The sequence below is a fragment of the Symphalangus syndactylus genome, chromosome 14 (genome assembly GCF_028878055.3).
Source record: "Symphalangus syndactylus isolate Jambi chromosome 14, NHGRI_mSymSyn1-v2.1_pri, whole genome shotgun sequence".
In the NCBI taxonomy this organism is placed as follows: Eukaryota; Metazoa; Chordata; class Mammalia; order Primates; family Hylobatidae; genus Symphalangus; species Symphalangus syndactylus.
This window is the reverse complement of record NC_072436.2, coordinates 16,637,086-16,649,693: the sequence shown is the minus strand read 5'-3', so window position 1 is coordinate 16,649,693 and position 12,608 is coordinate 16,637,086. Positions and strand designations below refer to the sequence as shown.

General features: G+C 54.4%; 1 protein-coding gene across 1 annotated transcript; it reads left to right on the top strand.

The window, feature by feature from the left end:
- Window positions 1-4,379: 4,379 nt before the first annotated feature.
- GPR142 (G protein-coupled receptor 142) lies at window positions 4,380-9,774 on the top strand. The gene is given in 5 exon segments (XM_063617431.1): window positions 4,380-4,677; window positions 4,679-4,894; window positions 6,617-6,731; window positions 7,686-7,844; window positions 8,903-9,774. Coding segments are annotated over 5 exon segments (1,389 nt in total). The 5' UTR covers window positions 4,380-4,650.
- The last annotated feature ends 2,834 nt before the right edge of the window (window positions 9,775-12,608 follow it).

Below are 12,608 nucleotides of genomic sequence, written 5' to 3'. Positions count from 1 at the left end.
CTGCTATTTCCTGACTTGAATTCTCCTTCCCCAAGTGGCCTCAGGTCTCTGGGTTCACCTCCTTGGAAGGCTTGTTTTACCAGTTTCTGTCTTATTTCCAACTGTAATTTTTCCTTTTCCAGGCCAAGGAGGCATGCTGCAGACCTGGTGTTTCACTCCCACTGTAGGGAAACTGAGGCAGGGAGCTAGGTTGCAGTCTCAGTTGGGTTAGTGCAGAGGAGTGCTCTTCTAAAAACAAAGGCAACAGAGAGAGGAAAGTGAGTCTGGAGCTCAGCGGAAGTGTGTGTGTGTGTGTGTGTGTGTGTGTGTAGGATGGCATGCTGTGAGTCCTCACCTTCGCAGGGAGCCAGCAGGGTCAGCCCCAGCTCTTCGTGGGAGGGACTCCTTTGAGCTTGGCTAACCGAAGTAGGTGACTCCCAAGGGATCTGACTCTGAGGCAGGGCTCTGGGTTGGGGATGAATTGAATCTTCCTCTCCCTGGCTCTCTGGATCCCAGGGGCCAGCTCGATGCATTGATTTCTGCCTCTGGCTGGCACAGAGACCCAAAAGCTCCACCCCCTCTCTGGAGCTGCAGAGAGAGCAAGAACTGGGTCTGGCACCTGCCTCGTCCGGGTTGGCAGAGTTGGAGCTCTCCAGCCCAGCGGAAACCCCTCCGGCTGCCCTGACTTTCATGCCTGGCTCCCCTCGTCCAAATCCACTATCCCTTGCCCACTGGCTGCCCGCCTGCCCTTCCCATGGGCTGTACCATGTCCTGGCTCAACCCAGCAAGTCCGAGTCTCCATGCAGCAGGGCAGCCCTGGTCCCTGAGGGCATTCCAGCTTCCAAGCACAGTGCTTTTGATAGGAATGTTATTGATGATAAGGGAACCCGCTACTCAGAAAACTGTCATTTGATGTTTGTGCCTCTCAACTCCAGCCTCCTTCAGCCTCTGCATCAGTCATTCTTCGTTTTGTTTTGCTTTTCCAGAGGCAGAATCTCTCAGTCGCCAAGGCTGGAGTGCAGTGACACAATCATAGCTCACTGCAGCCTCAAACTCCTAGGCCCAAGCAATCCTCCTGCCTCAGCCTCCCAAGTAGCTGGGACACAGGCAGTGCCACCACCCCTAGCTAATTTTGCATCAGTCATTCTTGAAGGGTAGCCACCTGCATTAGAATCTCCCATGCTCTACCTTGGAACCAGAATTTTCAGGGGCAGGGTCTGGCTGTCTGTATTTTCTAAGTACTCCCAGACAATTGTTATACACACCCCAAGACAAGCGCTACCTACTAGAGTTAGATTGGTGGCATTTCAAGTGTGAAAGAAGCTGGGAGGCCCTGGATCATCAAGAAGACCCAGGAGAGTCACCTCTGACTCCCCAACTCTGACAGGCCCCACCTCCCATTATTTCTAATCTCCCTTATCCCTGGCCCTCTTCGAATGATTTAGAAACTAGCTTTCCACATAGAGGCATTCTCTGTTCTCATTTTCTTAACAGAGCATTGCTGAAGTGTCTGTGTGTGTGGTATGCATGTGCACACGTGTGTATGCAGTGCATGTGTGTGCATGTGCATATTTATATGTGTGTGCATATTGTGTGTGTACATGCATGTGCGTGGTGTGTGTGCATGCATATTTGTGGATATGTGTGTGTGGTGTGTGTACATGCATGTGTATGTGTGGGGGAGTGTCCTGGGGCGGGAGAGAGGAAGCTGGGTATTTGCCCTGAGCAGTCTTTTTTTTTTATCTTTTGAGATGGAGCCTCGCTCTGTCGCCCAGCCTGGAGTGCGGTGGCGCCATCTCAGCTCACTGCAGCCTCCACCTTCTGGGTTCAAACAATTCTCCTGCCTCAGCCTCCTGTGTAGCTGGGATTACAGGTGTGCACTACTATGCCCAGCTAATTTTTGTATTTTTAGTAGGACAAGGTTTCACCATGTTGGCCAGGCTGGTTTTGATCTCCTGACCTCAGGTGGTCCTCCTGCCTTGGCCTCCCAAAGTGCTGGGATTACAGGCGTGGGCCACAGTGCTTGGCCAAGTCTTTGAGAGGAAGGATCTGCAGCACTGCATATATATATATATACACACACATGTATATATATATATACACATATATATATACACATATATATACACATATATATATACATATATATACACACACATATATATACACATATATATACACACACATATATACACACATATATATACACATATATATATACACACACACATATATATACACATATATATACACACACACATATATATACACATATATACACACACACATATATATATACACACACATATATGGGCCCCATGGATCTGGGAGCTCCATAATTCCTTGAAGGCAAGTCTGATGAACATCCCAGAGAGGAATGTTACTTCCTGCCCCAGACGGGAGTGTTTATAGCCCAAGCCATGTGTCTGAGGTCTTATGACCAGGAACCTCAGAGGCAGGATTTATTTTTCGAGTTCTGAGTTCTGCTTGACTTTTCTTTTTTCTGATTTTTGTTGTTGTTGTTGTTGTTAGAGATGGGGTCTCACTCTTTCACCCAGGCTGGAGTGTGGTGGCACTTTCATAGCTCACTGTAGCCTCAAATTCCTGGGCTCAAGCAATCCTCCAGCATCAGCCTCCCAAGTAGCTGGGACCACAGGTATGAACCACTGCACCTGGCTACTTGATTTTTCTTTTCACAACACCATGTTGTCTTTTTTTTTTTTTTTTTTTTTTTTTTTCTGAGACGGAGTCTCACTCTGTCGCCAGGCTGGAGTACAGTGGTGCGATCTCAGCTCACTGCACCCTCTGCCTCCCGGGTTCAAGCGATTCTCCTGCCTTTGCCTCCGGAGTAGCTGGGACTACAGGTACCCACTACCATGCCTGGCTAATTGTTGTATTTTTAGTAGAGACGGGGTTTCACCATGTTGGCCAGGATGGTCTCGATCTCCTGACCTCGTGATTTGCCCGCCTCAGCCTCCCAAAGTGCTGGGATTACAGGCGTGAGCCACCACGCCCGGCCCATGCTGTCTTTTTGGGGAAGTTTTTCCAATTGTGATAAGTGATCCCTTTGGACAAGGAATCTCTAGTACCGTAAAAGCAACGGAAAACTCTTGCAAGCTTGGGGCCAGATGAAGAGTTTCTGAATCTGCAAAGGGGGTGATCAGACACTGGACTGTGATAACACCTCAGAGGGGTGGGCTCCAGATGCAGCCTGGCCCTACCTGGCACCCTCCCTTGCATCTGTAGTGCCTCCTGTCCTGACTTAGGGTTCCCTGAGTCACTGGGCCACTTGGATTGGGGACAGGAAATCATGGGTTTAATTTCCAGGCCCTGTGTACTCAGAGGAGAACATAAAGGTAAATATGAGGCCGGGCATGGTGGCTCACGCCTTTAATCCCAGCACTTTGGGAGGCTGAGGCAGGCGGATCACTTGAGGTCAGGAGTTCAAGCCCAGCCCAGGCAACATGGTGAAACCCCGTCTCTACTAAAAATACAAATATTAGCCGGGCATGGTGGCTGGTGACTAATCCCAGCTACTTGGGAGGCTGAGGCAGGAAAATCGCTTGAACCCGGGAAGCAGAGGTTGCAGTGAGCTGAGATTGCACCCCTGCACTCCAGCCTGGGCAACAGAGTGAGACTCTGTCTCAAACAAACAAACAAACAAAAACTTAAATAAGAAGGAATCCTTGACCAGGTGCAGTGGCTCACATCTGTAATCCCAGCACTTTGGGAGGCTGAGGCAGGTGGATTGCATGAGCCCAGGAGCTTGAGACCAGCCTAGGCAACATGGTGAAACACCGCCTCTACAAAAAATACAAAAATTAGCTGGGCATGGTGGTGCATGCCTATAATCCCAGCTACTCGGGAGGTTGAGAAGGGAGGATCGCTTGAGCCTGGGAGTTCGAGGCTGCAGTGAGCTATGATCACACCACTGTACCACAGCCTGGATGACAGAGTGAGACCCTGTCTTGAGGGGTGGGGAGGCAGAAGGAAAAAAAAAAGAGAGAGACCCTGGTGCTCATGCCTGGTAGCTCCGGCTGGACTGATCAGAGTCCAGAGACCAAAAAGGTCAAGGTGTGGCTGGGCGCGGTGGCTCACGCCTGTGATCCCAGCACTTTGGGAGGCCCAGGTGGGCAGATCACCTGAGGTCAGGAGCTCGGGACCAGCCTGGCAAACATGGTGAAACCCCATCTCTACTAAAAATACAAAAATTAGCCAGGCGTGGTGGCGCGCACCTGTAATCCCAGCTACTTGGGAGGCTGAGGCAGGAGAATCACTGGAACCCAGGAGGCAGAGTTTGCAGTGAGCCAAGATAGCACCATTGCACTCCAGCCTGGGTGATAGAGCGAGACTCCGTCTCAAAAAAAAAAAAAAAAAAAAAAGTCAAGGTGTGTGGCTGGGTCTTCATAACATCTTTCACCTTGTCCAGGCTGGCTCAGAGCTGTCTGCCTTAGTGGATAGAATCCCTTCCACCATGGGCTAGCAGCCTGCCCTGGTCACTGACACCACACCGTGTAGGAAAGAATCGCCACCACCAGGAAGGGGCCTCTCACCTCTGTACAGGCTGTGTGCTGGCTGATGACATGGCTGCCCTGTCCTGTCTGCTGCTGCCACTGAGCTGAACATCTCCAGGTTCCACCTCTTGAACCATGGATCCCAGCGTTGTTAGCAATGAGTATGATGATGTTGCCCATGGATGCAAAAGATCCAGTGGGACCCCACTTCCCTGCAGGACATCACTGCTGTCCTGGGTACAGAAGCATATACTGAGGAAGACAAATCAGTGGTGTCCCATGCACAGAAAAGCCAGCATTCTTGTCTCAGCCATTCCAGGTGGCTGAGGTCTCCACAGGTCACACGGGGAAGCTGGGACCTCCGAATAAGACCATCCGAGGACTCCAGCAGTTTCCGCCAGGTGAATCCAGCCGTCTCCCAGAACAGGGCTTCTATGGGGTGGGATTCTAAGTTGCTGGAAGGACGTGCATGGGGCATCATTTTAGAAAACTTAGTCCCCCTCCTCCATCTCTCCCTCTCCTTGCTCTGAATCCAGGGAGCTCTAGTTTTCTGTGTAGCCTGTGTGAGAGCCTTGGTTGAAACCATTGTGTTCTGTCTGAAGAATATTTAAGGTTTCCAATCAAGTGTACATCCCTCAAAGAAACAAAGTGGGCTTGGCATGGTGACTCACACCTGTAATCCCAGCTCTTTGAGAGGCCAAGGCAGAAGGACCACTTGAAACCTGGAGTTCCAGACCAGCCTCAGCAACACAGCGAGACCCCAAACTCTGTCTGTATCTATACATAAAATTTAAAAAACAAAGTGTAGGGACAGGGTAGGCACTCGGTAAATGCTGGTAGGGACCCTCCTTGCCCCTCACCCATGGCAGCTCCTTGAAGAGAGGGTCTGCCTCCTCTCACCCCTAGCCTCCTGCTGCAAGGAGGTGGTGGCCTGGGGCGTCATCTGTGCTACTTGCACTTTCTGGGGCTGGGGTCCCAGCACTCCACCAGAGGACCTGTCCTGAGCGGGCAGCTCCGTCTCCAGTCCCACTGTGCCACCCAGGAGGCCTGGCCAAACCGTGGGACTTGCAGGGTCAGGATGTGGCCACCAGGGGGCAGCAGGGCCTGCGCTGTGAGTATCCGAGGGGGTGTTGGGATAGGGAGTTCCAGGCTCTGATGTGAGATCTAACTCCCAGAGCCGGGAAGCTCCCTATATTTCCTGCCATATTTTCTGCTGCATTTCCGGAGGACAGGCCGTGGGAGGTGATGCCAGGGGGGCCTGAGCTCTCCTCGCGAGGCAGTCCACGGGGCATCCATGTCCTGCGTGCCTGCTTGTGGGCTGCTCTGGTGACTCTTCCTCTAGGGCAGGGGAGCCAGAGCTGCAGATTCTGGCCTCTTCTGAGTGCTCACCAGAAATAGCTGGTGTTTATTTGCCAGGGATTGATATTCTTGAGGGATGGTCCATTTCACCAGGGCCAGGAAAACAACAGCTTGCAGGACTGTGGTTTCCCAGCACCGGCTGCAGGCAGCCTGCTCCGGCTGCTCCCAGAGGATGCCCCACCCTGTGCAAGGCTGCCTGCCATCCTGCCCCTGCGGACAGCCTCCACCTCCCCCACCATGGCCACTGCAGGACTGACCCTGTACACCTGGTCCCCTGGGCCTCTTAGGATCATAGCCCTGTCTGTGGCAGCCTTACCCCTCCTACCTGGCACGACTCCCCCAACTCCTCACAGAGGTGCCCTACTCTCTTCCCTCTCAGTCTGGATGCTCATAGAGTCAGCACCCTGAGTCCTTCTGCCTGTCCCCAAAGTCCTCAGCCCCAGGTTTGACCCCAGCTGAACCCAGGCCAGCTCACAGAGTGCCCCGGGGTGGGAGGCAGCCCCCCAGAACCCTCATCCTGCCATCCCGCCTCTTCGCCTCACTTCCTGCTCCCCCGGGCATAGACATACCTGTGAACCCCATGCCACCCTCAGCTCATCTCTCCTGTAGCTGAAGCCCCTGCCCAGCCCAACCCCTTCCCCTGCCTGTGCGCCTTAGAGGACTCTGGTTTGCTCCACCAGCATCTACTCTAGCTCTTTCCCCCGGGCCTCCACCCACTGATTCCTTCCTCTTCCTTCCCCCGCCCCGCCCCCCTGCACTAACAGGCTCAGTGTCTCGGGAAGGATCCCGGGGCAAACAACCACTTGGAGAGCCAAGGGGTGAGAGGTACAGCTGGCGATGCTGACAGGGAGCTACGGGGACCCTCAGAAAAAGCCACAGGTGACCCAGGGCTCAGGGCCCCAGAGCATGGGGCTTGAGGGATGAGAGACAGGTAAGGCATCTTGAAGTGGGGTGTGCTGGGGGCAATAAGGTGGAAAGGCAGGAGGGAACAGGAGGCAGGTTAGGGACCTAGAGGGTGGAGTAGGGGCCAAAGCTGAGAGTGAGTAAGCAGTGAGCCCCCCGGCCTCAGCAGGAAACGCAAAGCTGGAGTTCAACCTGAAAGAGATGCGCAGTGTGGCTTCAGGAGAACAGGGGCCAGAGTGGACGGTGCTCATCCTAGACCAGCCACCTTACCCCTGCGGACTCAGTTTCTCCATCTGTGGACTTGGGCCATTCCAGCTTTAGTGGTGCTCACCTCTGAAGAGGGTATCTTTAGTTTAGAAAAGAGGGGGCCCTACCAATAGCCTCTCCTTAGAGGGGGGCAGCTGTTGAGTGGAGCTGGGCAGACCTGGGGCCTCCGCTGTGGACCTCCTAGAGAGGTCCCTGTGTGTGGCTGGCTTCACCTGGGTCGGAATCGCCCAGGTTGCTGATTACAAGCACGGCTGCTGCAACCCCACTTCAGACCCTCTGGCTCAGCCCGCCCGGAGGAGGCCCAGGAGCCTGCACCTCAACAAGTGCCCCCGTGATCCTGTTTCAGAGCCCCTGCTAGGCAGGGTGAGGACCCATGGGGAGGACCCATGGGGAGCAATGGTCTCTATGGCAGCAGGCCGCGCTGCCAGGGACTTCCCATCAGTGGGGGAGCCGGGCCACTGAGGGAGTGGGGTGAGATGGGGTGGGGGCGAGGGTGGTCTTGGCAAGAATTCTCACAGCAACAGACAGTGCACTCAGCTGGGTCTGACTAGAGGGTCTGCACAGAGCAGGGTGACTAGAAAGACCCCAGGTCAGGGCGTGGCTGCACCCAGCCAGGTTAGAAACAGACCGGAGGCCCTGACTCTGCCCGTCCGCACCTTCTAGCTGGCCAACCACAAGTGACCCTGCTGCCCACACCCAACGTCAGTGGGCTGAGTCAGGAGTTTGAAAGCCACTGGCCAGAGATCACAGACTGGTCCCCGTGTGTGGCTGGTGTCATCCCTGTCATCTACTACAGTGTCCTGCTGGGCCTGGGGCTGCCTGGTGAGTGGCGAGCTGGGGTCTGGGGACTTGGGCTTGGCCAGAAATGGGGATCCTCCTTCAATGGGTGCCAGTCCTCTGTGTTTGACCCCGAGGCCCTGGATCATAGACCCCTGGTCTTTCCTTGCCATTGTCAGGGTGTTCTGGGTCACTGGAGGGGAATAAAAGTAAGGGGCTAGGACTGGGGGTGCTCACAGCTAAACCCAAGTTTTCCCCAGCAGTGAGCACTCTCTTAAGATAACAAAATTCACATAGGAGCTGGCTCAGCTCATTACAAAGCTCCCCATGCTGCCCATGCCATCAGAGAGCAGAGCTTGGGGCAGAGGTGGGTGTGTGGATATGGGAAGGGCGAGTGGTCTTGGCCCTGGGGGTTTCCCCAAGTCCAGTAGCTAAACCCATACCTGTGTCTAGGGATGCCTCCATTCTGGAGGACACAGAAAACCTAAAAAGGACTTGGAGGACAATGCCATAGGACAGGTGGCTTTTTTTTTTTAATTTTATTTTTTGAGATGGATTCTTGCTCTGTCACACAGGCTGGAGTGCAGTGGTGTGATCTCTGCTCACTGCAGCTTCCACTTCCCAGGTTCAAGAAATTCTCCTGCCTCAGCCTCCCAAGGAGCTGGGATTATAGGTATGCACCACCATGCCTGGCTACTTTTTGTATTTTTTAATAGAGATGGGGTTTCTCCATGTTGGTCAGGCCGATCTCAAACTCCTGACCTCAGGTGATCTGCTCACCTTGGCCTCCCAAAGTGCTGGATTACAGGTGTGAGCCACCACGCCTGGCCAGGACAGGTGGCTTCTGAGGACACCCTGCCACGTGCAATTACCTATGTGTAACTGCAGTACAGTCAGTGGCCTGCAGTGGATGGACAGGGCAGAGCTGGCCTGGGTTGCCTTCTGGGCAAAGTGGGGTTTCAGAAGGATCTGGAAGGAGAAAAAAGAGAAGCCAGCTCAGCCTCTGCACATGCAGATGGGGAGGGGTGTTGGCGACACCTTGGAAAGCAGAGTCTGAGCTCTCTTCTGATGCCTCTCCCCTCCCTCACCTCGGCTGCCATCAGTCAGCCTCCTGACCGCAGTGGCCCTGGCACGCCTTGCCACCAGGACAAGGAAGCCCTCCTACTACTACCTTCTGGCACTCACAGCCTCGGATATCATCCTCCAGGTGGTCGTCATGTTCGCAGGCTTCCTCCTGCAGGGAGCCGTGCTGGCCCGCCAGGTGCCCCAGGCTGTGGTGCGCACGGCCAACATCCTGGAGTTTGCTGCCAACCACGCCTCGGTCTGGATTGCCATCCTGCTCACGGTTGACCACTACACTGCCCTGTGCCACCCCCTGCACCATTGGGCCACCTCGTCCCCAGGTCGGACCCGCCGGGCCATTGCTGCTGTCCTGAGTGCTGCCCTGTTGACCGGCATCCCCTTCTACTGGTGGTTGGACGTGTGGAGAGACGCTGACTCACCCAGCACGCTGGATGAGGTCCTCGAGTGGGCTCATTGTCTCACTGTCTATTTCATCCCTTGTGGCGTGTTCCTGGTCACCAACTCAGCCATCATCCACCGGCTACGGAGGAGGGGCCAGAGTGGGCTGCAGCCCCGGGTGGGCAAGAGCACAGCCATCCTCCTGGGCATCACCACACTGTTCACCCTCCTGTGGGCACCCCGGGTCTTCGTCATGCTCTACCACATGTACATGGCCCCTGTCCACCAGGACTGGAGGGTCCACCTGGCCTTGGATGTGGCCAACATGGTGGCCATGCTCCACACGGCAGCCAACTTCAGCCTCTACTGCTTTGTCAGCAAGACTTTCTGGGCCACTGTCCGACAGGTCATCCACGATGCCTACCTGCCCTGCACTTTGGCACCACAGCCAGAGGGCATGGCGGTGAAGCCTGTGATGGAGCCTCCAGGACTCCCTGAAGGGGCAGAAGTGTAGAGGAGGGGCCCAGCTGGGGAGCTCAGGGTGTCTCATGGCCACATGTACTGGGGCCTTTGAGGTTGTGCCCGAAAAACGTTTATCAACAGCTTGCTTTCCTTGGGTGGGGGTGGAGGCTCCTCCCTTGGGTGTGGCTCCCAGGTAGAGAGGAGGACAACTTAGCCAACTCTTACGTTTGCTTCACCAGCAATCCCTATTTCCTGGGAAGATGAAAGGGCACTGCCAGGCACGGGCTAATAGCATCAGTGCTGTGGGTATTCCTTTGCAGGGGGGGCATTTTGCCTGGCTCATCATGAATGCCAGATTAATGTTGGTTGAATGGATAGAAAAATGGACAGATGGAGGCCGGGCGCAGTGGCTCACGCCTGTAATCCCAGCACTTTGGGAGGCCAAGGCGGGTGGATCACGAGGTCAGGAGATCGAGACCACAGTGAAACCCTGTCTCTACTAAAAATACAAAAAATTAGCTGGGCGCAGTGGCGGGCGCCTGTAGTCCCAGCTACTCGGGAGGCTGAGGCAGGAGAATGGCGTGAACCCAGAAGGCGGAGCTTGCAGTGACCTGAGATCCCGCCACTGCACTCCAGCCTGGGCGACAGAGCGAGACTCCGTCTCAAAAAAAAAAGGAAAAAAAAAAAAGAAAGAAAGAAAAATGGACAGATGGATGGATAGATGGATGGACGGATGGATGGATGGATGGATGGATGGATGGATGGACGGATGGATGGATGCGAATTGTCTCCAGCCCACCCCCGTTTCCGGGTGCCTGCCTCTCATTCCCTGAATGGATCACCTCTCCAGCTCCTAGTGGCAATGCCAGAGTTTGAAAAGGAAGATATTTTCAGGACTGAAGGCATTTCTTAGGCTGGGGAAACAAAGAAGTTGAGCTGAGCCATGGGAGGGGGCTGCTTGGGGGATAAAAGCCCCCAGGGCCAGCCAGAAAGGGGTGATCTTAAATCAGATGTAAGGAGCCCAGGCCCACAGAAGACACAGCCCCTTAGGTCTCAAACACCCTGGTTTGATTCCACATTACTCCCTGCCCTAAGCCAGTAAAGGTTCGTGGGCCCAGAACCAGCACTGGGGCTATAGTTTTTGTTGTTGCCAATGAGGAGAAAGAAAATGGTCTCTTAACCCAGGGTACTGGGAGAGCAGGAAAGGAGGACCTAGCTGGAGATGACCCTGAGCTTCTGCTGAGCCCCCCCAGCCCACGCCCCTTGGGGAAAGGTCTTTTCCTCCATCACTGGGAGGCGGGAGTTGGCAGAGCGCATCAGAGCCATGAGGACCTCTGCCCCCCACCCTCAGCCTCTCCAGGGAACCTCTCCAGGGCCCCTCTCCTCTCAGCACCACCATCCCGGAGAGGCAGCTGGGAGAGATTAGCAGATGGAACTCCCACCTGCTCCAGGCTGTGGGTAAACACATTAGCAGCTGAGCTAGGACCACTTTCTGCTCCCTGGTCAGGCTGAGCTGACCTTTGTCCTGAATGGGAGGTTCAGACCTGCCCCCACCCTCTTAGTGGGATGACATCAGTGAAAGAGCTGTTTGTGCACCCAGCACACAGTCAATGCAGAATCAATGCTTGGCTTTCCACTTTGCCTCTCTGCTTCTCCCCAGAGCAGGGATGTCCAGACAGGGAGGTTCAGCTAACCCAGAAAGAGGATGATGTGGGTTTCCAATGCATTAGCCATGATTCTCAACTCCAAAAACCTCTGAAAACCAAAACGTTTCCAAAATTTGCCACAAACACTTTTAGCGGCACAGCGTGAGCCGATGTGAGCTGATTTCTGGTCCCGATGTTGTCCTGTGATTGTGAGTCCTGCCAGCCCCACCCGGGACTGTTAGTGGAGTGATCACGAACTACTGTCCACACCCCGCGGAATCGTGATCGAACGCGCACCACTAGATCCACACAGCACCTTTCTCTGCTCTGATGGATTCTGAATTCCAGGACACACGTGGTGCCGAGTTCAGAGAAAGGATTGAGGACCTGTAAGCCCAACACTTCTGCTCCAGGGTGGTGCACACTGACCCTGAGCAGGTGTTGAGGATGGAGGGCCCCCCCCCCACCCACACCTCTGTGTGCACACACAGATGTGTCCCCAGGCAGGGTTGATGCACCTGCACTTTATTCTTTGCTTAAGGAGGAGGGGGATGCAAATGCAGGTACCCAGGGAGGGAGAAGGCCCACCGGAGGACCAGATAATGTTGGCCCCAGCCCAGCCTGAGCCTGCCCTACAGAAGCAGGCACGGGAAGAAAGCACAAAGTTCCATGGATGAAGAACTAAATGGAACAACCTGCAGGGACCCTGCAGGAGAGAACCCAGTATCAGGGAAGAGCATCTGTGTCTCCACGGATGGCAACAGCAGCTGGGTCTAGGCCAGAGGCAGGATGCCTTCCTCAGCTGGCTGGGGGGCTGTCTTCCAGGAAGCCAGCTGCAAGATTAGCTCACCTGTCTCTGAGCACCAGTGAAAACAGGAACTTCCAGAAACTGTTAGGGAGGCTCTTTCAAGACACAGTTTTGTTTTGTTTAGTTTTTTGTTTTGTTTTGTTTTGTTTTGTTTTGTTTTTTTGACACCCAGTAGCTCAGGCTGGAATGCAGTGGTGCGATCTCAGCTCACTGCAACCTCTGCCTCCCGGGTTCAAGTGATTCTCCTGCCTCAGCCTCCCAAGTAGCTGGGACTACAGGCGCACACCACCACACCCAGCTAATTTTTGTGTTTTTAGTAGAGACGGGGTTCCACCATGTTGGCCAGGCTGGTCAAGACAATTTTGCATTGAGCCACCATAACCCTGGTGTTAATATTGCTATCTCACTTGTACCAACAGGCTGGGGCAATAT